Source organism: Peromyscus leucopus, chromosome 8b (assembly GCF_004664715.2).
Source record: "Peromyscus leucopus breed LL Stock chromosome 8b, UCI_PerLeu_2.1, whole genome shotgun sequence".
NCBI classification, from domain to species: Eukaryota; Metazoa; Chordata; class Mammalia; order Rodentia; family Cricetidae; genus Peromyscus; species Peromyscus leucopus.
Window position 1 is genome coordinate 52,731,439 of NC_051086.1, and position 25,097 is coordinate 52,756,535.

At 52.7% G+C, this 25,097-nt stretch overlaps 3 protein-coding genes across 4 annotated transcripts in view; all 3 read right to left on the reverse strand.

The window, feature by feature from the left end:
- Chrnb1 (cholinergic receptor nicotinic beta 1 subunit) overlaps positions 1 to 10,969 on the reverse strand; it is a 12,963-nt gene extending 1,994 nt beyond the window's left edge. The window contains exons 1-8 of the mRNA XM_028869468.2: positions 10,844 to 10,969; positions 10,606 to 10,745; positions 9,938 to 9,982; positions 8,934 to 9,043; positions 8,639 to 8,747; positions 8,296 to 8,443; positions 7,477 to 7,686; positions 948 to 1,171 (exon numbers count right to left, since the gene is read on the reverse strand). Coding sequence (XP_028725301.1) covers positions 948 to 1,171; positions 7,477 to 7,686; positions 8,296 to 8,443; positions 8,639 to 8,747; positions 8,934 to 9,043; positions 9,938 to 9,982; positions 10,606 to 10,745; positions 10,844 to 10,901 — 1,044 coding nt within the window. The 5' untranslated portion in view covers positions 10,902 to 10,969. The remainder of the gene's footprint in view (positions 1 to 947; positions 1,172 to 7,476; positions 7,687 to 8,295; positions 8,444 to 8,638; positions 8,748 to 8,933; positions 9,044 to 9,937; positions 9,983 to 10,605; positions 10,746 to 10,843) is intronic.
- A 130-nt stretch (positions 10,970 to 11,099) lies between these two features.
- Fgf11 (fibroblast growth factor 11) lies at positions 11,100 to 16,808 on the reverse strand. 2 transcript variants are annotated; one of them, XM_028869469.2, is made up of 5 exons: positions 16,525 to 16,808; positions 14,754 to 14,864; positions 14,454 to 14,557; positions 13,610 to 13,830; positions 11,100 to 13,338 (listed from the first exon to the last, which is right to left on the reverse strand). In XM_028869469.2, the coding sequence occupies exons 1-5, from the start codon at positions 16,715 to 16,717 to the stop codon at positions 13,197 to 13,199; spliced, it is 771 nt and encodes a 256-aa protein (XP_028725302.1). In that variant the 5' UTR covers positions 16,718 to 16,808; the 3' UTR covers positions 11,100 to 13,196. The 2 variants fall into 2 exon arrangements, with proteins under 2 accessions (XP_028725302.1, XP_028725303.1); XM_028869470.2 differs by having other exon boundaries at positions 13,632 to 13,830; positions 16,525 to 16,807.
- A 1,899-nt stretch (positions 16,809 to 18,707) lies between these two features.
- Tmem102 (transmembrane protein 102) lies at positions 18,708 to 20,824 on the reverse strand. Its single transcript, XM_028869471.2, is given in 3 exon segments — positions 18,708 to 19,867; positions 19,869 to 20,047; positions 20,149 to 20,824. Coding segments are annotated over 3 exon segments (1,530 nt in total). The 5' UTR covers positions 20,363 to 20,824; the 3' UTR covers positions 18,708 to 18,730.
- Between the last annotated feature and the right edge of the window lie 4,273 nt (positions 20,825 to 25,097).

Sequence of the window (25,097 nt, forward strand, 5' to 3'; positions counted from 1 at the left end):
ATCTTGGAGTTACAGGCAATTGAGAACTGTCCTGTGGGTACTGGGAATTGAACCCAAGACCTCTGGAAGAACAGTCAGTGCTCTTAACCTCTCAAGAGATTTTTAATGCGGGTTGGAGAGATGGCTCAGTGGTTAAGAGCACCAACTGCTCTTCCAGAGGACCCCGGTTCGATTTCCAGCACCGCATGGTGGCACACAGTCACCTGTATGTATGTCCAATTCCTGGGAGTCTGGTGCTCTTCTTGCCTCCCCAGGCATCAGCAACACTAGGTAGTGAATATTCATACACGCAGGCCAAACATCCATACACATAAAATTATCATTTTTTTTTTTAAAAGAGCTCTTTTAAGCCAGTAGTGGTGGTTCACACTTTTAATCCCAGGACTTAGGAGGCAGAAACAGGTGCATCCCTGAGTTTGAGGCTGGCCTGGTGTACAGTTGAGTTCCAGGACAGCCAGGGCTGCACAGAGAAACCCTGTCTCGAAAAACAAGACAAAAAAAAAAAAAAAAAAAAAAAAAATCCTTAAGGGGCTGGGAGGTGTCCTGAAAAATTAAGGGGTCAAAAGTCTTCTACCCTGATGGCATCTGCCCCTAATAATGTTTCTCTGGGCCTCTAAGTGAGCAGAATGGATGAAGGGCGTGTTGGATCTCTGAGGTGATTAGGATGGGAAGGTAAAATAAATTGTGTAATGCTTCACCATCCAGCAGGTTCCTGAACACGATGCCAGCTGTAGTTGTCCTTAAGGTCAAGTCCAGGCTGGTGGCTGGAGCAGCTTCCGGACACAAAGCCAAACACAAGGATGCTCTTCCTTCCTGCTTTTAATCTTTTTTTCTCGGTCATTTGCAGACTGGGTGTAACTGTGTAGCCCAGGCTGGCCTCATCCTTTCCCTCACCTGGTTGAGTATAAGATCCGGAAGTAAGACAGGTTGGAGGAGATCTTTCTTACCTGGCGGACCCAAAAGGGCATTTGGTGGGTGTGGGGTGAGCGATGGTGCAAGTTGAGGACCACGACGCTGAGGATGACTGAGAAGGTGACGAGGACCATGGTAAACATGAGATATTTGACAATGATGGGGACCGCCAGGGAGGTCTCAGGCACTTTGTCCGCCAGTAGCAGCAGGAACACAGTGAGGGTCAGCAGGGCGAAGATCGAGAGCCCCATCTTCTCTCCTTGGAAGGCAGAGGAGAAAGCAGGGTTAGTCTTAAAAAAAAAAGAAAGAAAGAAAGAAAGAAAAAGAAAAAAAAATTATTTTATTGAGACAAAGACTCCTGTGTAGCCCTGGCTGTCCTGGAACTCACTGTGTAGCCCAGGCTGGCCTCTGCCTCCCAAGGGCTAGGATTAAAGACATAGGCTAACACACTACCAGAAGGATTAGTCTTTATCAGGAGGAAGCCTCTAAGGCATCATCAATCTTTGTGTTTCCAACCTAAGGGCAGGCTTTTGGGAAAGTCATTTGCAAATCTCTCTGATGTTTGTTCCTCCAGTCCAGACTTACTTTGAACTTCAGGCTTAAATCCAAATACCTACTCAACTTTTCTGTTGACACCCTAAACTTAACCTGTCTACAACCTAATCTCCTCACTATCAAAGCTGTTCTAGCTAGGCTTGGCACAATCCTGTATCCCAACTACTCAAGGCTGAGACAGGAGGATTTCAAGTGCAAAGCCTGCTTCTGGCTACAGAATGAATTCAAGACCAACCTGACTCCTGAGTGAGGCAAGCAGAGGGCTGGGAAGGGCTGTGGAGCCAAATGAGTTGGTAGAGTGCTAGCCCTGTTTGTGTGCTTAAAGCCCTGGGTTCAATTCAAATTTTTTTCTAGAGAAGGTTGAGATACAGCTACCATGTTATTATCTCACTAACATATAAAGCAAATTAGGCCTAGCATGTCATTATAGCAATAGCACTTTGGTGGTAGAGGCAGGAGGATCAGCCAGCTTCAATTACATATTGCGCTGAAGGTCAGCCTGGGCTACATAAAACTCTGTCTTAAAAGGAGACACACACAGAATACTGTTACCGTGGTCTATAAGCCTTTCTTATTAGCTCCCTAACTTGATACTCATTTCCCGTTACTACTAAACTAGGGTTGCTTTCTCCCTGTTTTGTCTTCAGAAGTTATTTTTTATTTGGTTTTTTTTTTTGTTGTTGTTGTTGTTGTTGGTTTTTCGAGACAGGGTTTCTCTGTGTAGCTTTACGCTTTTCCTGGAACTCACTCTGTAGACCAGGCTGGCCTCGAACTCACAGAGATCCGCCTGGCTCTGCCTCCCAAGTGCTGGGATTAAAGGCGTGCGCCACCACCGCCCGGCTAGTTATTTTTTATTAATACATGTGTGTGCACTGTATATAAGCTTTCATGGGAGGCAGAAGTTGCTGTTGGGTGCCATGACGCCCCACCTTATTTTTTGAGTCAGGGTCTCTCACTGGACCACCTGGAGCTCACCAACTGGCTAGGCAGGCAGTGAGTTCTGGGGATCCCCAGACTCAGCCCCACCAGCAGCCCATGCTGGTTGATAGACAGGAGCTGCCTGCTGCTACTGCTTTTTTTTTTTTTTTTAAAGGCAGGGCCTCACTATGTAGCCTTGGTGGGCCTGGCCCTCACTATATAAACTAGACTAGCCTCAGAGATCCTCCCACCTCTGTCTGGTGGTGGGGGTGGGAGGGGAGTTGGTGGGGAGGGGAGCTGGGATTAAAGGCATGTGTCACCACACTTGGCTTCAGTGGGATCTTAAAGTGCAATGACATTTCGTCCAAAGAAGCACCTTTTGTGTTTGTTTTGAGATTAATTACTCACTGTATTGCTTGGGCTGCTCTTGAACTCAGGGCTCCAGTGCTGGGATTAAAGGCTTATGCTACTACACTTGTGCTCTTTTTTTGTTTTTTGTTTTTTGTTTTTCGGAGACAGGGCTTCTCTGTGAAATAGTCCTGGCTGTCCTGGAACTCACTCTGTAGACCAGGCTTGGCCTCGAACTCACAGAGATCCGCCTGCCTCAGCCTCTGGAGTGCTGGGATTAAAGGCGAGCGCCACTGCCTGGCCTTGTTGTGTTCTTCTTTTGAGACAGGACTTCACATTGTAGTTTGGCCTGGAACTTACTATATATACCCAGACTGGCCTCAAACTCAAGGTGATCCCCCTGCCTCAGTCTCCCAAGTATTGGGAGTATGGGTGCACCACCATGCCCACCTTCTATATATATTTTAGCCTCCCTGTTTTGTGAATGCAGACATCCTCACTCCTGAGGGCCTTTGTACTTACTCTCTCTACCTGACAAGTTCTCCCACCAGAAACCCGAGGGCCATTCTCTACCTCCTTAACGGCACACATTCCCTTCTTGTTGAGGCATTTGCTAACATCACACTTTACTCATTTTTAAATATTTTACTATCCTTTCTCTACTTTGTGTGTATGTGTATGTACTTGTGTGTATGTGCACACACGTGTGCACATATGGGAGAACAAGAGCCACGGCCCCTGAGTGGCTACCAGAGGACAGTTTTCAAGAATAGGTTCTAAGCCGGGCAGTGGTGGCACAGGCTTTTATTTTTATTGTTTTTCAGGACAGAGTTTTGCTGTGTAGCTTTGGAGCCTGTCCTGGAACTCACTGTAGACCAGGCTGGTTTTGAACTCACAAAAATCTGCCAGACTTTGCCTCCCAAATGCTGGGATTAAAGGTGTGTGCCAACACCACCCAGGCAATTTTTATTGATTTATTTAGTTATTCATTTTATTCTTTGGTGGTAAGGACCAGACCCAGAGATTCTGTTTTTAAATTGCAGTCTTTGAGGCTGAGGATGTAGTGGGTTGGTAGAGTACTACCCTAGCATAAGGAAGTCCTAGGTTCAATCCCCAGCACCCCATAAACTGGTGTGGCAATGCATGCCCATGATTCCAGCACTCCTGAGATAGAGGCAGGAAGATCAGAAGTTAAAGGTTGTCTTAGCTGTGTAGTGAGCTGTGGTCACCCTGGGATACTCACCCCTGTATCAAAAAAGCCATGCAGCGGCCCCTGGTGTTTTCTCAGTTGGTGTTTTTGTTCGTCATCACATTTTATCTTGGGGGGTTGTGTTTGTAACCATGTATGTATGTATGTGTGTGGGCACAAGTGCCACGGCGCGCGCGCGCGCGCGCACACACACACACACACACACACACACACAACACATGCCACAGCATGCACAACACGTCACAGTCTTCTTTCCTTCCATCATGTACGTTCCAGAGATCAAACTCAGGTTATCAGGCTTGGCAGCAAGTGCCATAACCAGCTGAGCCATCTCTCTAGGTCTGTTTGAATTTTGAGACCAGATGTCACACATCTTAGGCTTGCCTTGAGCTCACAATGCACAGACGATGACCTTGAACTTCTGATCCTCCTACCTTCAGTCCCATCCCAAGTGCCAGGATTACAGGGTTTTGCTACTATGCCCAGTTCATTCTGTAATAGGTGTTAAAGGCTTCATGCGTAACAGGCAAACTCTCTTCCATGTCAGTTACATCCCTTGTCCTTTTTTGAGACAGGCTCTCACTTTGTAGCTGAGAATGTAGCCCAGGCTAGCTTCAAACTCTCGATTGTCCTGTCTCTGAGTGCTACTATATAGGAGTCCACCCCCATTTTAATCTTCCCAAACCCCTTCTTATTTGATTTTCCTTTTTAGAACTTGTCCAGAAGCCAGGCATGGTAGCACACACCTTTAATCTTAGCACTTAGGATGCAGAGGCAGGCAGATCTCTGAGTTCAGGGACAGCCTGGTCTACAAAGTGAGTTCCAGGATTTCCAGGGCTAGGGAGAAACCCTGTCTTGAAAAACAAAACAAACAAACAAACAAAAAAACCAAACAATGATAACAAAAAAAAAAAAAGTCCTTTTCTAATATACGATGGTAGACATCAGTTTACTGACGGACTCCCTACTAGAATATATACCCAGGAAGGTCGTGATTTTATTTACTGGTTAGCTTGTTTATAGATGGGTTCCGGAGACTGAACTCAGGGCTTCATTCATGCAAACGAGGTAAACACTCTGCCACCTAAACTATATCCCTTGCTATCTCCCCTCCCCCAGCTGGAGGGGTGGGCTTCAGGGCTTCAGGTATGGTACACAAGCTCCACCCATCCCCGCTCTAGCACTGAGCTGTAGCTACACCCTCAATCCAATCTTATAATTTTTATTCCCTGGTGCCTTTGCAGTGCCTAGCATATCACAGCAATTCCACAGATACAGTTGCATGAATGAATGGACCAATCTCTGTAGCTTTTCCAAGAACAATGTAGCAATTTGAAGACTCTAAAAATAAAACGGTATACAAAAGTGGCTGATTCTTCCTGTGTCATACAAGAGACCTTACACACTTCATGAAAGGTACTGAAATAAATAAGCTATACTGTTCACTCTATTTTGGTCCTGTAATATTAGGTTCCAAGATTGCCCTGTTCTAGAAGGAAGTGAGTGTATTTGTAAGCAGATTCTTTTTCTTTTTAACAGTGTGTGTGTGTGTGTGTGTGTGTGTGTGTGTGTGTGTGTGTGTGTGTGTTTTGTACATGTTCCTATCATAGAGCACCTGGAGATGTCCAAGAACAATTTGTGGGTTCCATGTCAGACTCAAGCCCTCAAGCTTGGTAGCAAGCATCTTTCCCCGGGCGCCATCTTGCTGGACCCGGAAGTATGTTCTTGAACGGCATCTCTCTCCCTTTCTGGACCGAGGACTTGATGCCAGAAATGAGGAAAATACAGGACTTTGTCTATTTGTTTTCATATTTGCTTACTTTGTTTTTTTGGAATATTTTTTGAGACAGGGTCTTGTTTATGAAGACCCTACTACTCACTGGCCTCAAACTCTTGGTAATGCTCCTGCCTCAGTTTCCCAAGTGCAGGAAGGAAGAAACACACTAGCGGCAAGGTCTCTGAATAAGACTGGTACTGACCTGAATGTGATACCAGACAAGTGAATTAACTTCCTCAGCTCCTTTCCCCTTCTCTACAAAAGGGGATGACAATGTGGAACTTACCTGAAAGGTTGTTGTAAAGATTAGAATGCATACATATAATTCAATTGTATTACCTTACATCAACTGCTCAAAAGTAGTAAAAACAAAAAACAAAAACCAGCACATTTACATAGATGCAGCTAGGTACTGGGTATAGTTTTATTAACCCAGTTAATCTTTAAAATAATTCTATGCGGTAGGGACAGTGGCTGTCCCATTTCCTGATCAGGCATCTCAGACACACAGTCATTAAGGAATTTGACCAGGTTACCCTGTGGCTATATTGTACTTCCTTACAGAGAAAAGTCAACTGTCATTTCCCAGGGGGACAGCCAGTTGAGGCACCAGCTGGTGTCTAAAGGGAGGAGGGGGTTATTTGCTGGGGATGGGAAGCAGAAAACGGGAAGTTGGCTTAGCCTGGAATTCGGTTTGTCATGGACATGGGAGCTCTGAGAACAGGAGGCCAGAATTCTAAAGGGAAGAGTGAAGTGTTACTGGGTGAGGAGAAGCCGGCAGCAGAGGAGCAGCAGGGCCTGTGCATGGGGGTGGGGGTGGGGGAGGGGGCGAGGGAGGGGGAGGGGGAGGGGGCGCACCTCGGAATGCTGATATCCAATCCATGGTGGTTTGAGATGGCAAGAAAACCTATCCTGGGGCTAGAGAGATGGCTCAGTCGTTGAGAACACTTGCTGCTTGTCAAGACTGGCTTTAATTTGTCAATTTGACACATGTGGGAAAAGGAACTTCAGCTGAGGAATTATATGTGGGCATGTATGGGGGCATTTTTTCTTTTTCTTTTTTTTTGGGGGGGGAGGGGCGTTTTGAGACAGGGTTCTCTGTGTAGTTTTGGAGCCTGTCCTGGATCTCACTCTGTAGCCCAGGCTGGCCTCGAACTCACAGAGATCCACCTAGCTCTGTCTCCCGAGTGCTGGGATCAAAGGCTGCACCACCACCGCCCAGCCGGGGGTGGGGGGACATTTTCTTAATGCTAATCGATGTAGGAGGGCCCAGTCCACTGTGAACAGTGCCATTCCTGGGCAGGTGGACCTGGACTGTACAAGGAAAGTAGCTGAGCAAGTCAGAGGAAGTGAGCCAGGCAGCAATGTTCCTTCCCGGCTTAACTTAGCTGGAGCTCCAGCCTTGGCTCATCTCATTGATGAAGCGTACCCTGTAAGTCAAATAAACCCCTTTCCTCCCATAAACTGGCTTCGGTCTGTCTTTTATCACAGCTACAGACAAGCAAACTAGAGGACCGCAGCTCTGATCCCAGGGCTGTCTCAGGAGACTCACAAATGTCTGCAACTCCACCTGTAGGGGATCCAGCATCCCACCTCCGACTTCCATGGGCATTTGTGAGTGCACACACACACACACACACACACACACACACACACACCTTAAAAACAACAAAACAAAACAAGATAACCCAACCTGGACTCAAGGTGAGAGGGGAGGCTGGGCTAGTGACACGGAGCGGAAGCTCTTGCTGGTTACCTGCGTCTGGGGGGAGGTAGAAGACGAAGATGGCCAGGACAGTGATGAGGACGCACGGGGCAATGACATTGACCAGGTAGAAGAGAGGCTTCCGTCGGATAATGAGATAGAAAGTGACTTCCTCTCGATGGCCCTCCTTCCCTCCTCTGGGGTCCCCTGGTCGCTGGATTAACCTAGAAGGTTTGTGGATAATCTCCCATTGGCCATTCTCTGGAGGAGGGGACAGGAGAGGTAAGCACAGGTGCAGCAGCTGCCCTAGTTAGTTAGCACACTGCTAGGCAGCCCTCGAATAAACTTAAACAAGTCTCAATTTCCATTTTTCTCTGGTTCTTTGTTTTTTTAACATTATTATTATTATTGTAGTTGTGTGTGTGTGTGTGTGTGTGACATGCCTTTAATCCCAGCACTCGGGAGGCAGAGCCAGGTGGATCTCTGTGAGTTCAAGGCCAGCCTGGTCTACAAAGTAAGTTCTAGAACAGCCAGGATTGTTACACAGAGAAACCCTGTATCGAAAAACCAAACCAAACCAACCAACCAAACACACACACACACACACACACACACACACACACACACACACACAAGAGAAAAGAAAAAGTATCAGGGTCTCTGAATGTAGTCCAGGCTAGCCTTGACCATGCAGCAATTCTTCTGCCCCAGCCTCCCAAGTGCTGACATTAAGATGTTAGAGCTTGGCTTCAGCTTCCATATTTGCAGTGTTGATGGACACCCCCACCTTGCTGACCCCACCAGGTTACGCTGGGCATCGATAACAGAGCCTGTTTATCAGCCTTGGGTGTGAGAAGCATGCCCACTCACCAATGAAGGTCCCTTCATGGATGTAGATTTCCTGCCTTTCCTGCCCGTCAGGACCCAGGCCTGTCTTCAGGCTGACCTCCGAGCTGTCATAACTGTAGGAACTAAAGACCATGGTGCAGTTCTGCCAGTCAAAGGGGAAGTAGGTGACCTGAGTGGAGGGGAAGACACCGAGGTTTCAACGGAGGAGGGATCAGCAGGGAAACGCAGAGCGTCACCATGGCAGACTGAACAGGGCAAGGGAAAGTCAGGGTAAACAAGAGGCGAGGGTCAGGAGGAATTACGGCCCCAGGACTGGGAGTAGCTGGGGAGTGAGGAAGTCTGAGAACAGACACAGCCTGGAAACCTGGATGCTGCAGCTGCTGCGGTACAGGCCAGGGGGTTGCCAGCGCACAGAGCCCTCGAAGGATACCACGACATTAATGTCCAGAGCAACGTCAAAATTTCCGTCATTGCTGCAGGAAAGAGATCTTTTCATATGGGATCCGGATCTGTCCTCGGAAGACCCTCCGCTACCACAACACCCGCCCCCCACGCCACCAGCCCCGCCCCAGTCCCTCCCCGCCTCCCCCCGCCCCCAGCTCCCCCCCCGCCCCGCCCCGCCCCGCCCCGCCCCCCCTCAGCCTCCGGAAACACTCTACTTGTTCAGCAGCACCACATCAGGGAGCCAAACAGAGTCATCGGTGATGCGGAGAGATTCGATGCCATCGTATTCTGCAGGATCCCAGCTTAGCCTGTAGTCTGTCCACTCCTAGGGAAGCAGATGCTAAAGGACTGTTCAGCCTAGAGGCCAGGGAGAGACTTGGGGTGTCTGAGAGGGTGCTCGGGGGAGTGAGTGTGCAAAGGGGAGGAGCCCAGGTCTGACCTGTGGGTCAAGGGGAAAAGGGGCTGGCTCTGCCTTCAATCTCTGGGATTCACATCAACTCGTTTCCTTCCGCCTGCACGGAACTCTACAATTTCAGTCTCTAAAACCGAAGAGGGGGCCTGGAGAGAGGGCTCAGAGGGTAACTGACCCGGGCTACAGTTTGACCCAGGTTTGATTCCCGGCACCTACAAGGAAGTCACAACCATCTGAAACACTAGTTCCAGGGGATCGGACGCCCTCTTCTGGCTTCCACAAGCACTAGACACGCATGTGGTGCAGGCAGGCAAAACACCCATACCCATAAAATAAAAATAAAACAAATTAAAAAGTAATTGAAGAGACTGTATTAGCCATCCTCTACTACAGTGGTTTTAAAACTGCAGTTCACAGCCGGGCGGCGGCGGCCCACGCCTTTAATCCCAGCACTCAGGAGGCAGAGCCAGGCGGATCTCTGTGAGTTCGAGGCCAGCCTGGGTTACCGAGTTAGTTCCAGGAAAGGCGCAAAGCTACACAGGGAAACCCTGTCTCGAAAAACCAAAAAAAAAAAAAAAAAAAAAAAACTGCAGTTCACGGCCCTTTACAGGATGAGAATTCAAATTAATGATGCCAAACTTGTGTTTTAAACAATTAGGAAGGAATTGTTCATAGAAGCCTCCGTTTCGGTTATTATCTATATGTTTTATGAAGTCATTATGCAAAAAAAAATCTTACTGGGCTGAGCATTCAGGAGATTAATATAAAGGTGGCGGGGCCCTTCCCTAACCCGCGGGGTCTCCATACCAGGTCTAAGTACACCTTTGTGCTCATCTCTTCATCCTTCTCGTTCTAGAAGGGAAAAATTTAAGGCAGAAAGGAAATGAAGTGGGAAGACATGAGGGCTCAGGGTCACTTTCTCACAGCAATCTACCCCCTTTCTCGAAACCGCACCTTCCTGGTTGCAAACCCCATCTTGAAGTTGAGTGGCGATCAGCCCTGCCTCAAAACACCAGATCTTGACGCCTGCTTTCCTTGCCTTTTACCTCCGGGTTCAGTCACGGGCCACACCCAGTGTCTCGTCCACACAACCCTGAACCTCCACCCAGGGTTGTTCCTTGGTTCCCTGAGTACCAAGCTCTGCTGGACCCTGCTAGCATCCCATCCAACATGGCCACGCCCCGAGGCCCGCCCCCTAGCCGTCCTTCTGCCTCAGCCCCGCCCCCAGCCCCGCCCCCAGGCGGGTTCATAGAGCCGTATTCTGGGCCTGTCAGGGCGGCCACGCCCACGAACGCGTTCATTGGTCCCGTTTTCTCCCCAAGCTTCGCCAAAGGCCTGTCCATCTCCCGGCCTAAGCTCGCCTCAGACCCCGCCCCCAGGCCGTGGTCCCGCCCAGAGCCACGCCCCCAGGCTGCCCCGCCCCCAGGCTGCCCCGCCCGCCGCCCTCCACCCGCTGCTCGCCCTCCCTCCCTCACCAGGCTGATGAGCTGCGCCAGGGTGAGGCCAATGCTGACCCCGACGCGGTCTCCCACCTCGCGCGCCGGCCGCACCGAGCTGTCATAGCCCGAGAAAAGTTTCTCACGCAGTCGGCCTTCGACTTCCGACCCGCGGGCGCCTGGCGAAGGGAAGCACTTAAGAGACGCTCCGGTGGCTGGCCGCGAGCATGGATGGCCCCCTGCCATTGCCTCCTCCTCGGGGCCCAGGCTGACTTACCTGGGGCGAGGGGCGCCCCGAGCACCCCCAGAAGCAGCAGCAGCGCCCCTAAGGTCATGGCCCTGCCGCTTCGCTCAGTGAGTTTGTCCCGAGAGCGGCCGAAGCCGCCAGGACAGGGGAAGTGACGAGGCGCCCAGGAATGTGCACCTGTTGTCGGGGGACCGGCCGCCAGCCCACCCGCCCCGCCCTCTAGGCTTGGTCCCGCCCGGAGCGACGGCAGGCGCCCTCCACTCACAAACGGCAGAGAACACTCGGGTTGTACAAATCATCTTTAATTAGAGAAAGCTTGGAGACCCAGTCCCCCCCGAGGGCAGAGCCAGGGGATGGGCGGAGCCTGAGCGGGGTCTGTTGGGGGGGACGGGGGGGGGGCATCTCTTGCAACAAGCCAAGAAGTAAAAGGGCCTGAGGAAAAGTGACCTGCCTTTGTGCAACTAGCCTCTCCCTTAGGACCTCCGTAGTCCTTTCCACCTACATCTGCTAGGCTCGGAATCTACCCCGAGGGTAGATTACTAGAGGGTCCCCATTGTCAGGTCCTTTTTGGGTACTTAAAATTCAGCTGAGGTTATAAGCTGTAAGGTAAAGTAAATTCTATAATTAGAAGCTCTGGGGATATATGAGGTCTGGGAGCCCAAGAGGCCCCTCATTTCCTAGGCCTGACCTGTAGGAGGGAGAAGTTGGACTTATTGCTGAGTTGGGGGGTCTCCTTGCTGGGAGGGGGGAAATCAAGGCTGTCCCTATTTGTCCTTTCTTATTCTGGAGTTATTATCCTGACAGACCTCAGTTTTCTGTGGTTGTTTGAGATAGGCTCTCACATAGCCCAGGCTGGTCTTGAACTCCCTATGTAGCCCAGGCTAGCCCTTTATTCCCAATTCTCCTTCCTCCACCTCACAAACGCACCACACCATATCAAGCAAAGGACCTCAGCTTTAGAAGGGACCTGGAAGGAATTCCTGCTGAGGTAGCTAAGTGTTCATGTCTCCCCAAGGCAGACGCAAATTCAATCAAAGCATGCCATTTTCCTCCTCTGAGCTGCCCCAGGTATATTCTTCCAGAATTCCTGTACCTTTCCCGAGACTCTTGTTTCCCTGGCAGAACCCCGGTTGGAATGCTAAAACTAGAAACCATGTAAAAGTGAGGTTAGCATTCTAAAGGGAAGGGGATTTTTAAAAAATTATCTAGGAAAAACAAGCAGTAGTTCTTAGTTCTTGATTCATTCAGTACTGATTAGTAGTAGTAAGCATTCTCTCTCTCTCTCTCTCTCTCTCTCTCTCTCTCTCTCTCTCTCTCTCTCTCTCTCTCTCTGTGTGTGTGTGTGTGTGTGTGTGTGTGTGTGTGTTGGCTTTTCAGACAGGGCTTTGCTATTATAGCCCACGATGGCCTCCAACTTGAAATCCTTCTGACTCAGTCTCCCAGGTGCTGAATTACAGGCATGTGCTACTAAGCACAGCTCAGAACCAATTAGTTCTTAATGAATCATAGCTGAGTTCTATCCACAGCTCATTCTTAAATAATCATTAGAGGAAGTGAAGGAGTGGGTTTAGAACTGACTCTAGTACAATAATATGGCTATACAGGCCCTAGTCCCATCCTGGAAAAAAGGGCTGAGAGTCATGGTCCGTGTCCTGGAGCTGAGATTCAGGAGGAAGTATGGCTCCAAAGAGGTCTAGAACACCATGCTCTAGAACTGGGTGTCTCTGGGATCCGAAGGTTTAACATGTGGTGTGACCTGAGGCTGGTTCCACTTCAGACCAAGGCCAGTGGCGACATTAGGGGGCTCGAATTCAGCCTCTTCTTTAAAAAACAAAAAACCAGGGGGGTCCATCAAAGCTTAAAGGATCCATGCCTGGGTTCTAATACAGCACACAGAAGGGCCCTGGCTGGGGTGTTCAGCTGGATCAGAACCCGTCCAGACCAAGGCAGGAGGTGGAATGGGAAAAAAGGAAACTAGTTCTGAGTGCCAGTGGCGCAACCTGGAAAGCTATGGCTTCGTGGCAATGTAAAGGAGAATACAGTGCATGGCTTCAGAAACTGGCTCAGCCAGGGCGAGGAAGGAGTATTAACTCCCTCCCTTTATCATTGGAACCCCAGCGCCATCTCGGGGAAAAGTGGGGTTCTTTGGAGGGGGAGGAGTTAGTGTGAAAAGAAATAGGTGGTCAGCCAGGATCATGTCAGGCACCCCCACCTCGGAACCTCTCCTAGGCCCCAGGATCTAAGAACTCAGCAACTCCGGAAGTCCCGGAAGTCCCGGCGGCGGCCAGCCCCTAAGCTCCCTCGGGGCGCAGCACCTGGTGAGACCTGGCTGCTTAGGGCATGTGTGTGGTAACGGGGAAGAGCAGCAGGGCCTGGCGCAGGGCTACGAGGCAGGCTGTGGGCGGTGGCTGGCTCGCCGGAAGTGCAGGGAGCCTCCAGTCCAGGGACTACAGCTCAAGGGGCAGGGGGGCTGGAAGGGGAGGTCTCGGGGACACTGTGGAGAGAAGGCTCCCGGTACATGGCCACTGCGAAGGGGAGAGAGAGAGAGGAGCGGGGAAGGAGAATTAGGTGCACAGAGAGCCAGGAAGAATCAGAGCTCTGAGAGTCCTCCCTTCCCTTACACACTCGTCCTTGGAGAATCCCAACCCAAACGAAGAGGGCTCCCCAAACCCCCAAAGGCTAAAGCCTTCCTGTCTTGGCCTATCACAACAGCGTCGTCTTGTTTAACGTTTATGGCCTGGGCTGTGAGACACTCAATATTCATGCCAAGGTCAATGCCCCTCCCACATGACCCACCTTTTCTGGAGCCCATACCCACCCTCCAGGAGCTTGGGCACAAAGTGGGCAGCAGCCTTGGTTTTCTTGACTCGGTTTCCCTTCATGACCCGGCCCTCCTTGTCCAGGCCTAGGTACCAGGCCCGGCCGGAACGACGTTGGCGGTAGAGAGCAGAGGCATACAGGACATAGTAATTCTCAAAGACGCACTCCTTAAAGCGACACTCTGCTGTGAAATGCGGCTGAGGAGACAAAGATCCAGAAAGAGAAGAGGCATGGACATACACACACACACACACACACACACACAGAGAGAGAGAGAGAGAGAGAGAGAGAGAGAGAGAGAGAGAGAGAGAGAGAGAGAGAGAGAGAGAGAGTTATATCACTGGCAGAAGGGAGCCCTTGGGAAGACGCAGCCAAGATATAATCCATATATTTTTTCGAAAGGAGGATGGCAATACTGAGTCCATGCAGAAACCAGAGCACGGAGAGAATCAGGAGGAGCCTGGCAGGCCACCCAGGGGTAGGAACTAGGCTTCTAGGGCCCTGGAAATAAGATCTCTTCTCTGCATTCCCAGACCCTTACTACTTCCTCTCCAGAGTAAAGATGACGTTTAGAGGTGACAGGCTGAGAAGTGGGGCCCCAATAGCTGAGAGGGCCAGACAGCCAAAGAGCCTGGGGTACTTGAGGGTGAGCAGTGCACGTAGAAGCGGGATGCACTCTCGAGGACCACTTTTGGAACAGGCAGTGGTCAGCTAATGCAGGAAGAACAGAGTCCTGGGTGCAAGTCCTGCCTGTGGCGAAGGGTGGTCATATGCTGTGGGTGTCCCCAGGAGCCCAGGCCACTCAGCCTCATTGTCTTACCGAGCTGTACAATAGCCCCTCGGCGTTCATGGCCATGTAGTGACCCAGCTTGGCGCTCTGGATGGTGACCACGCGGAGCCCCACGGGGATCAGATTGAAGTGGGCTGGGGGAGCAGAGCGCAGCCATCAGGACCCAAGGGCCTCACTCCCATCTGCGTCCCCTCCCCGCTCCAGCGCCATTGCTTCCCTCGGGGCTCAAGAAGACAGACTGAAGACGACAAAGCCTGAAGAGGCGACAGGATTGTCATCTCCTGTCCCCGGATCCCCACTTCCCACCCTGCAGCTGGCTTCCCCTCTCACTGAAGGAGCTGGTGTCCTCTGGGGTGCCCTGGATGCTCCCATCGGGATTCGCCTGGAGGTAGAAGCCCTGGCGGCAGAACAGTTTGGTGACGATGCCTTTGAGCTGAGGCTCTGGAGAGAGAGAGAGAGATTCATCTTTGAAAATGACATCTCTGTTCCCAGAAACATTCCTACACTTGGCGGGATCACAGGATAGAAGGAGGGGGAAATGAAAAGGGATCCCGGGGGGCCTAGCTCTCTCACCCTCCAGGCAGGCTTCCCTCCACCCCTCTTCGGTTCCTGAGGAAGCTGGGGTGTGGGTCCCTTCCGCTTTCTCTAATTATGAGCGTCAGCTTAATTTATTGAAATTTATTTAAATGGCTTAATTCCTTCCCTCCACCGGAGTTGGGGGAGGGGCGGAGAGGAGGTAGAAGAGAGAGACATAAAAGGCAACGGGCAGAGCTGGAGACGCAGGGCAATTGGGTTTGCAAATGTCGGGGTGCGCAGCAAGGTGACCACAGGGAAGGGGCTCCCCCTCAGAAGGAGGGGTGGGACTGGACTTGACTGACGCTGACTCAGCACCTGCTGCTGCTGCAGCTGCCGCTTGCTTGGCGCGGGCCTTGCTTTGGCTCAGCGCCGGCTTGTCTGACACTGACCCATCTGTCCGTCTGTCTCTGTCAGTCAGTCGGCGGGCTCATGAGGGTCCAGTTCTCCCCGAGGCTGAGGCTCTACCCTTCAGCCAGGTAACTGGCCTGGGATGGGGGACATTCATTACCAATCGAGGAAAAGGAAGAGGGGACAGGGATGGAGAGGCAAGCTGCATCACGTGGGGGCTGGGTCCCACTCAGAGGGTGGGCTGCGGACTGTACCACACCTACCGCCGGTGGGGGGGGCGAGGCCGCAAGGGGCTACCCCTAGGGGAGCCGGCAGCGGCCTGGAGAGAGGCCAGAGGGACTCCCTAAGTGTCGTACCTGGACGGGAGTCACACGCCAGCCCTTACACCTGTCTTTCCCCGCCGCTTGCTCTCGGCCGGTTTCCCTGTTCCCCCTTGTAAGTGGTACGACCCCCGCCCCAAGTCTCCGGGCAGGCAGGTCTTCAGCCTGAACTGTGTGTGAGGTCCTGCTTAGCACAGGGTCCCCCTCCCCGAGCCCGGAGGATCGGATTTCCGAGTCGCACGGGAGTCGTGGGAGGGGGGGTGCTCAGCACCCTTCTCGGAGCGCAGGTCACCGAAGGAGGGCGCCCGGAGGGGGCTGGCTGACGAGGGAGCTGCAAGGACACCCGGGGGAGAGCTGGCGAGGTTGGCTCCTGGCCAGGCGAGCTGGACCAGGAAGAGCAGCGCCCAGGCGTGGAGGGGCGGGAGAACCGGAGCGGGGGCGGGGCAGCCAGGGCTGCAGAAACCCTCGGGGTGACCCAAGCGTCCAGAACCCCCCAGGTCCCTCCGCTCCGGATGGAAAGAATCGCGAGAACCCGCACGTAGGCGAACGACCGTGGGGGTGGGGAGTCCTGTGTTGAAGGGGGGCAGGACCGGAGCCGAGAAGCTTGGGCCGTTAGACCTGGCCCCTCAAACCGTCCCCTTGCCCTCGAAAGCAAGGAGACTCGGCGTTACCGGCAAGGGGAAGGAAACTGAAGCAGAGTCCCGTAGGTTTTTTTTTTTCTGGTCGCTCTGGCCCACCTCTTCTACTTTTGGGACACCCCCCCCCCCGACTACCCCCGGATCGGCTGCATTCTCCAGGGTCCCTGGTCTCAGGCAGAAGGACTTGGGGCCCGGAGACCCCGCCCTAGCCACACTCACCTGGGCCGCGGTCTTGTCGCGCGGGCCGCCCCCCGCACAGTCGCACCTTGGACAGCAGGATGAGGAGCTGCTTCTGGCAAAGGGACTTGGTGCCGCGGGGACACACGCGCCGCTGCGCCGACACCGGCCGGCTGCTCCCGGGCTCGCGGACCTCCCGCTTCTGTCGGATCAGGCTACTGGCCAACGCCGCCATAGCGCCCCGGGAGGAGACACCCCGAAACCAGCAGGCTCCCGGAGCGCCCTGGGCTCCCCTAGAGGAGCCCTCTCACCAGGGCATGCTCTGGACCCACCCCACCGCCCCACCCACAGGACCTCAGGATAAGCCCCAGACCCCCTTGCCTCCCCCCACAAGCACCAGCTCCCACCCTTGGGCCCTGCCTGCCCTGGCTCCAGCGACTCCAACAGCCTGTGCCCTCCTCAGCTGACCTCACCCATGAATTTTGTCCCCTAATGAGAGCTCTCCCCTCCCCTCCTCTCTGGCCTCGGTCCCCACTTCCCCTGTCCCAAAGTCAAGACCCCCCTAAATGTCCAAGATGTGTTCTTAATCTCCTCAGACTTCTTTCCACCCTATTTTGGGGCCCCTCCCGCCCAGCCTACTCTTGTGTTCTGAAGGGTGTGGGTCTTTAGCTTTGGGGACATCAGTTCACCCCGGGCCTGCTGTCAATGTCAGAGAGGAACCCAGCCCTGATGTTTTTTTTTTTCCTTTGCTATACTCTAAATGGAGTGGCTCTCCCACTTTTCCCTCCCAAAAAAATCCCCCCAAATATGTCTCAATATCCAGGCTGTCTAGGTCCAGTGAGAAGGGGTTCCCAGTTCCTCTAGCTGGATAATGCTTGTTCTCACGGGGCTCCAGTCCCTGGGGTTCTAGTACCCCAGGGTTCCAGCTGCTGAGGCCATCCGCTCACTTGGTTACCCTCCACTCCTTTTGAAGTCACCTCCAAATCAGCCCTTCCTAGTGCATACACCAGGTGGTTGTCTGGAGGACCCTCGGTCACCCCGAAACAGGAGCATCAGTCGTTTCTGTTTGCCTTCCGGCGGCCCCTTAGATTCCCCCGAGGAGCAGGCGGCCCTGCTTCGATCCCACACCCTCCAGTCTAACCAGGCCCCCCAGAGAGGAGTGCCCACGTTGTGAGTGAGCACTCCTCAAACGTGAACAGGCCTTAGTAAGTCACAGCGCATCCCAGCTTCCTGCGACAGGGCTTCCTGGTCCTCCTGGGACTGCTCGAGCACCCCTTCCTTTCCCCGACGCCCCTCAACCTGTCCTGTCCTGTTGATCCGGGCGACGGGTGTCGCGGGCTCCGGCTCCAGGCTCCTCCCTCCCTGTCACCCGCAAGCAGAGGTTCCCCCCAACGCCGGCCTAGGTGTCCCGGACCCCCAGGAAGGAGTGAAGATGTCTCTGCAGAGCGCCCCGGTTCGGCAAAGTCAGAGCACTGGGCCTGGAGGTTGGACCGGGCAGAGCGGCGGCGGCGGCGGCTGTGGGAAGCGGTGGCGGCGGCGGCGGTGGCGGCGACAGAAGCTCCCCCTCCTCTGCGAGCCGGCCCGGGGGCGGGGCAGGGGGCGGAGACGCTGGGGAAGAAGGAGGCGAAGCCGGGCGGGCGGAACCCTGGGGTTCCTCGGGAGCTGTGAGTGGGGACCGTTTCAGAGGCAGGCGGAGTCGAGGCAAGGCCTGCCAGTCTCGGGGTGCAGGGGAAACGAGCCAAGGAAGCCCGGAGCGGCGGGGCTGGGGGGGCCAAGTGGAACGGCCGACAGCGAGAAGATGGAGAGGGACCCTACTACCTGGGATGGAAGTGAGGACAGAAATGGACGAGGAAAGTGGGGGTGGGGTGGGGTGGAGAAACGGGGGTGCCTGTGCCATCCAGTCTGGGCTGTACTCCGGCCTTAATATCCCTCTGCTTTGGTGTAAGCCACATTGATCAGAACCAGGTTTCCAAAAGCCGGTTCCCGCATTTTGTGCCATTCCTCCGGTTCGCTGTTGACTCTGAAAGAATCCGGGGGAGATGTCTCGGGAGGCAGCACCGGGACGGGAGGGGTGCCAGCCAGATTTGAAGAACATGGGCCTCGGGCAGGGCAGAACCCTGGGGGAGACCTTTTAGAAGAGAGGCCGTGGACCCAAGACGCACAGTCTGTATGCGAAGCAGGAGCAGTGCCCCCCACAACCCTATCGCCAAAGGAAACACATCGCATTCATTCCCTGAGAGTAGACTCTTTAATGGGTTCCGCCCCCTACGCCCGCTAAACCGCCCCCTTTGCGGGCAACCTTGGCTTCCTCCACCGCCTCACGCAAGGCCTGCGCAGGGTCTCCGCGGAGCTGGGCCAATGCCCCGCGCAGGGCAGCGGAGCCGTCTCCCAGGCAGAGCTTTCGGCCGCTCACAAAATAATGAGGCAGCGTCCCGGCCTCGAGCACTCGGCTCAGCTCATCCAGTAGCCCGAGGCAACAAGCGCCGGCGTTTTCGGGCCGCGCCAGGTAGAGCGCTGGCAGCCGCTCGCACGCCCAGTAGAGCAAGGTCCGCAGGAGGTAGGGCGCGGCGGCCCGGGTCCCCGCCACCAGCGGGCGCAGCAGCGCCTGGGCCGCCGCGTGGGCTTGAAGCAGCGGCGCTGGGATGCGCGCTTTGAGCGCCAGCTCCTGGCGGGCGAAGCACAGCTGCCATCCAGGGGTGCCCTGCTGCCCCGGGTGGCTGCCCGGCACTAGGTAGAAAGAAGCCGACTCAGAGACCAGTGGACCCGCCCACGAGTGGCTCCGAGCCCTGTCAGGCCAGCCTGCCACGGTCACCACCGGGATCAGGTCGAAGAGCAGGAGGTGGCGTGGGGGCTCTGGAGTGGCCAGGAGGACCGTGGTGACACCCGCGTGGCGAGCTGCGTGAACTAGCCGCGGGGCGCCTGGGACCGGGATCAGGGACTCAGCGACCTCAGCCAGCTTAACGAAGAACCAGGCAGCCACTTGGGTAGGGCATAATGTGGGCCATGCCTTCGCAGCCTCCGACGGCTTTGGCGATGGCTTTTCGTCCTCTTCCAAGGCGTCACTACTCAGTGTTTTCAATGGTTCAGGAGTTTCAAGATGGGGGATGTCATTGCAAGGCGATTGGGACCCTGAAAGGTCACCGGGTGATTTCTCCACAGACGTGTGCGGCTCAGGCTCAGGGACATAATCATGTGCCTGGTCTACAGAGCTTTCCTGGTCTGTGGGACTCTCTTTGCTATGGGTTTGTTGAGTCAAATCACATTCTTCTGCGACAGGGGGTCCTAGGCAATCCTGCCAGGTCTCCCGGACGGAAATTCCGCACATCAGCTCTGGAAGGCGGAGCCACGCATAACAGGATTCCAGATCCAGTAGCAGCTCCGGGCCCAGTGCCATCCAGAGAAAACACAGGCACAAGGAGCGTAAAGCCGGCATCATAATGAGGTCCCCGGGCGTAGGGACCTAAGGGGGCATGCCCTAAATCTAGGGAGCCTTCGCGAATCCCACCGCGAAGCAGCAAGAGTTCTGTCTGGGGTGGGAAACGAGGGTCCTGGCGGTGAACTAGACCTAAAGGAAGAAAAGGGATTTGTGAAGGATCGTGGTCCAGAGCCGGGGTGGGGAATGGTGAGGCTGAGGTTTGCAGCTTCCCACAGCTGAGAATTACTTACCGAGCAAAGAGAAGATGAAATCCTTGGCTCGGAGGAGATCAGCTCCAGGCTTGGGCCCTTCGCTCCAACTCTCCTGGACACCCAGCTCCTGAATCAACTGAGTCAGCTCCTGCAGCTGGGCGCCAGAGCAGAAGTCGACGTCCGTGAGCGGCCGGGCTGGGGCTGGGGGTGGCGGGCCCCACCAGGGGGCACCGCCCCATACGGTGGAAGCCATGGATCTCTATCGTTTGGGGCTAGCGCAAACAGACCCGAGTTAGCCCTGGCAGGCCTTTGCTTGGCTCCCCAAGGTTCTCCAGCTTCCTTCCCTTCCTTCCGAGGTGGAGCAAGGGCCGCACCACAAGTGGGTCTTGCAGATGATGCGTTCTGCGTTTGGTCTTCAAAATGAACAGATGACTACTTTCTTCGTCTTTTCCTAGATGCAGGTTGCGGCCCGGTGAATCGCTTCACCTGACTCAGCAGGTCAAGAATGGCTATTTGAACGCTCCTGGGGAACACAGTAGCCAACCTTTGCCACCTCCCTCTGTCCAGCTTCCTTTACCTCTTTTTCAGAAGAGGCTCCTTGGTCCACGGCTTCCCGATTAAGGGGTAGCTGAAAAGGTTGTGAACAGAAAACACCGTAGAAGATTCTACAGGTAACTTCCTGATGGCCACATGTCCACGCCCCTTTCTGGAAGCTGTCTGGGTGGCTCTGGACTGGTCCCGCCTCCTGTGAGAGTTCAGTCCCTCCCTTCCCCCTGCTGAGAAGTTGCTACCCTGGGAATTGTAGTTTGTTTCCCCGCAATTCTGGTGCGTTGTAGCGGTTCCTACACACCCTTGCCATTGTGCTAAAAGTAGTGCCTATTGGACGCTGTGTTTCTTCTTTCTTCCTTTCCCACCTCCGCCCCCTTCACTTGTTTTGTTTTGTTTTGAGATTGTGTGTTTCACTGTGTGGCTCTGGACGACTTGGAACTTGCTATGTAGATCAGACTGACTGCAACTCATAGAACTCAGCCTGCCTCTGCCTCCTGAGTTCTGGGATCAAGGGCGTCCAGCACCAGGTTTGACTTTTTTTTTTTTTTTTTTTTTTTTTTTTTTTTTTTTTACTTTTATAAAAAGTCTTAAGCCAGAGGTGGTGGCACATGCCTGTAATCCCAGCACTCAGGAGGCAGAGGCAGATGCAGATGGACCTCTGTGAGTTCCAGGCCAGCCTGGTCTACAGAGTTCTAGGACAGCCAGGGCTGTTACACAGAGAAACTCTGTGTCGAAAAACAAAAGTCTTGTTATATAGCCCAAGCTGGCCTAGAATCACTATGTAGCTCCGGCTGACCCTGAACTCACAGCAAGCTTCCTATTTCAGCTTCCTTGGTGCTTGGTACAGGCTCATGCCACTACACCCAGCTGGAAGTTGTTTTGTGACAATATATTGTTCTGTCTAATCAATCCTACATAAACACTCCTTGGAATTGGAGAAGAGGGATAATTGGTTGGCTCTGAATAGTAAACAATAATGAAGAACACACACTTCATTCCATTTGTGAGGCTCCATGGTCTCTTAGATGAAGCTCTTTTAAGGAAATTCTGACTTTATTTTATTTTAGTTTATTTACTTGAGGCAGGGCCTCATTATATAGCTGTGGCTGACATGAAACTATGTCTATCAGGCTGGCCTCCCAGAGATCCACCTGCCTCTGCCTCCTGAGTGTGAGATTAAAGACCCCTGGTCATTTTAAAGACTATGCTTTAGAAAAGCCGTGCCAGGCTTGGGAGGTGGAGCTGGGAGGACTGAAGGCTGAAGGCCATTCTGGGCAAGTTAGACTCTCTTTTTAAAAAGGAAAAAGCTGAGCGTGGTGGCGCACACCTTTAATCCCAATACTTGAGATGCAGAGGCAGGCAGATCTCTGTGAGTTCAAGGCCAGCTTGGTCTACATAGAGAGTTCCAAGACAGCCAGGGCTACATGGAGAGAACCTGTCTAAAAAAAAAAAAAAAAGTAATAATAACGCATATGACATGTCCAGGGTCGGAGTTAGTGAGACAGATTGAGAAAAGGCTCTCTGTATTGGTGGCAAGGCATCTTCCTGGAATCAGTGGCCATAATACTAAGGCAGGATATACAAGGTGACGCAGAAGAGGGCATCTGAATCGTGAGGGGGACTGTAACCAGCGATGCTCACATCAGACATGCAGAATCATGGCAGGGAAAACACGTGGGGATTTGAAGTTCCGTGGGCACAGAGGCCATTAGAACTGAAACTGAAGTCCAGAGGAAACTCCCAGCAACATCAGGTCAGGCCACAAAAACTAGGGCAGGATATTACTTCCAGTAACCTAGGCTACCAGAGACCAGAATAAGGATCAGAATATAGCACAGACTCAGGTTGGGGCTGAGCGCGTGGTAACGGGAAAGATAGTAAACCAGTAAACACGCAGTAGGCTGATGGAGCAGACCCTTGACCAGGCCGGGCTTCGTCACGCCATCCGCCTCTGGTCATTAATCTGGATGGTCTTGAAAGGCCAGAGGACTGTGACAAGTGCCATGGCTCAGGTTTATAATCCCAGCACTGGGGCAGCTGAGGCAGGAAGACTGCCATGAACTAGAGACTCACCTGAGATGCAGACTGAGTTCCAGGTCAACCTAGCCTAAATTAAGACACTACCCCAAAACTGGGGTTGGCTGCCAAGGGGTACCCTTCCCCTCAACCTCATAGGGAAACTGAAGGAACTCGGGGCATAAATATCTGTGAACCAAGAGCCAGATCAAGAGGAGTCAGGACTGTTTGTTTTTGTTTTTTCAGTTTACTTTTGTGTATGGGTGTTTTGCCTGCATGTGTGTCTGTGTGCCCTTTGTGTGCCTAGAGCGTTTGGAGGCAGAAGATGTCCTCAGATCCCACGGGACTGGAGTTACAGATGGTTGTGAGCCACCATGTGAGTACTAGGGATTGAGCCTGAGTTCTCTTAACTGCTCTCAAGCTCCGGGTATGAGTGTTTTTACCTACATGCAGATATATGTAGCTTGTGCTTGCTTGGTACCTCCAGAAATCAGAAGAGCGCATTGGATCCCCTGGAACTGGAATTACAGATGATTGTGAGCCACTGTGTGGGTGCTGGGAACTGAACCTGGGTCCTCTGCAGGGGCAGCTAGCAATCTTCTGTACTGAGCCCTCTCTCCAGTCCCTGAAGGCTGGGCTCACAGTTTGGGGTACCAGGCATAGGGAATCTGTATATATCTTTCTGAACCACTCGAAAAATCAACAAGATTTACCGGGCGGTGATGGTGCATGCCTTTAATCCCAGCACTTGGGAGGCAGAGCCAGGCGGATCTCTGTGTGAGACTGAGGCCAGCCTGGTCTACAGAGCGAAATCCAGGACAGGCACCAAAACTACCTGTCTCAAAAAACCAAAAAGAAAAAAAGCACATAAATAATAAATAAATGAAAACATTGGGAATGGATGAAAAGTATTCTTTAGAGAGAACTCTAAAGCATTAATTTCTAATAAAATAGAACTTTTTTATTTTTAAAACATTTCTGTGTGTGGTATGTGTGTGTATGTGTGTATGTGTGTGTGTGTGGTGTGTGTGTATGTATGTGTGTGTGTATGTGTGTGTGGTGTGAGTGTGTGTGTGAGTGTGTGTGTGTGAGTGTGTGTGTGGTGAGTGTGTGTGTCTGTGTGAGTGTGTGTGTGTGAGTGTGTGTGTGTGTGGTGTGTGTATGTGGTGTGTGTGGTGTGTGTGTGTCTGTGTGTGTGTCTGTATGTGTGTGAGTGTGTGTGTGTGAGTGTGTGTGTGTGTGTGGTGTGTGTGTATGTGTGTGTGTGTGTGTCTGTGTATGTGTGTGAGTGTGTGTTGTGTGTGTGTGAGTGTGTGTGTGTGTGTGTGTGTGTGTGTGTGTCAAAAGACAGCTGTGGAAACTGGTTCTCTCCTTCCACCATATATATCCCAAGGATCAAACTCAAGTCATCAGGCTTGGCTGCTTTATCCACTCAGCAATCTGGCCAACCTCCCTCTCCTCTTCTTCTTCATCTTCTTCATTTTTTTGGAGACAGGGTTTCTCTGTGTAGCTCTGGCTGTCTTAGAACTCACTCTATAGCCCAGGCTGGCCTTGAACTCACAGAGATCCACCTGCCTCTGCCTCCCAAGTGCTGGGATGAAAGCTGTGCACCACCACCACCCTGCTTCCCCTTTTTTCTAATTACATTCTTATTTTGTGTGTTTGTGCATGTGCACATCCATGCACAGCTTGCACGTGGAGCTCAAAGGACACCTTGGAATAATTATCTTTTTCTACCCAGGGATCAAACTCACATCAGGCTTGGCAGCAAGCACCTTTGTCCTCTGAGCCCTCTCATGGACCCCTTTCCTTTCTTTTTATTAAGACAGGGTCTCATGTAGGTCACGTTTCCCTAAAATGTACTATGTAGTAGTGGTTGACCTTGAATTCCTAATTCTCCTGCCTCTACCTCCTACATTCTGAGGTTATAAGCATATATCACCATGCCCAGTCTTTAAAGAATGATCCTCAGGTGTGGTGGCTCATACCTGTAATCCTAATGCTCAGGAAGTTGAGGCAGGAGAAGTTTGTCTCCAATATGAGGCCAGCCTGTATCTATAGGTACCGTCCCTTCAGTCTGCCGGAAGTTTCACCAGATGTCTAAGCCTCTCAAAATCAACCAGAGGCCCTATTGCCCTGGACTAGGCACCTGGACAGGTCATGTGGTCTTTGATTCCCACCAGAAACAGTAACTGGCAGGGAAAAGTGTGAGGCTCTGTCTCCCACGTATCCTTGTCAAAAGACAAGTTACATAACACAGTGAGCATCAGGATAACCTGAGCTACAGTGTGTGTGAGAGACAGAGACAGAATCAACTTCCTCCTGCTCCTGTAAAAAAGCCAGGTGAAGTGTTGGTGTATACCTATAATCTCATGATGCTAAGGCTGCAGGTTTGCAAATTCGAGGCCAGCATAGGCTGCAGA

What these genes read in the sequence shown, in the direction of transcription:
- Fgf11 (XM_028869469.2), bottom strand. Translation starts at nt 16,717, where the DNA reads ATGGCGGCGTTGGCCAGTAGCCTGATCCGACAGAAGCGGGAGGTCCGC. An exon ending in GCGACAAGACCGCGGCCCAG is followed by an intron (nt 14,865 to 16,524) that starts GTGAGTGTGGCT and finishes CTCTCTCTCCAG; the next exon opens with AGCCTCAGCTCAAAGGCATC. An exon ending in GGGTATGGGCTCCAGAAAAG is followed by an intron (nt 13,339 to 13,609) that starts GTGGGTCATGTG and finishes TCCCCTTCGCAG; the next exon opens with TGGCCATGTACCGGGAGCCT.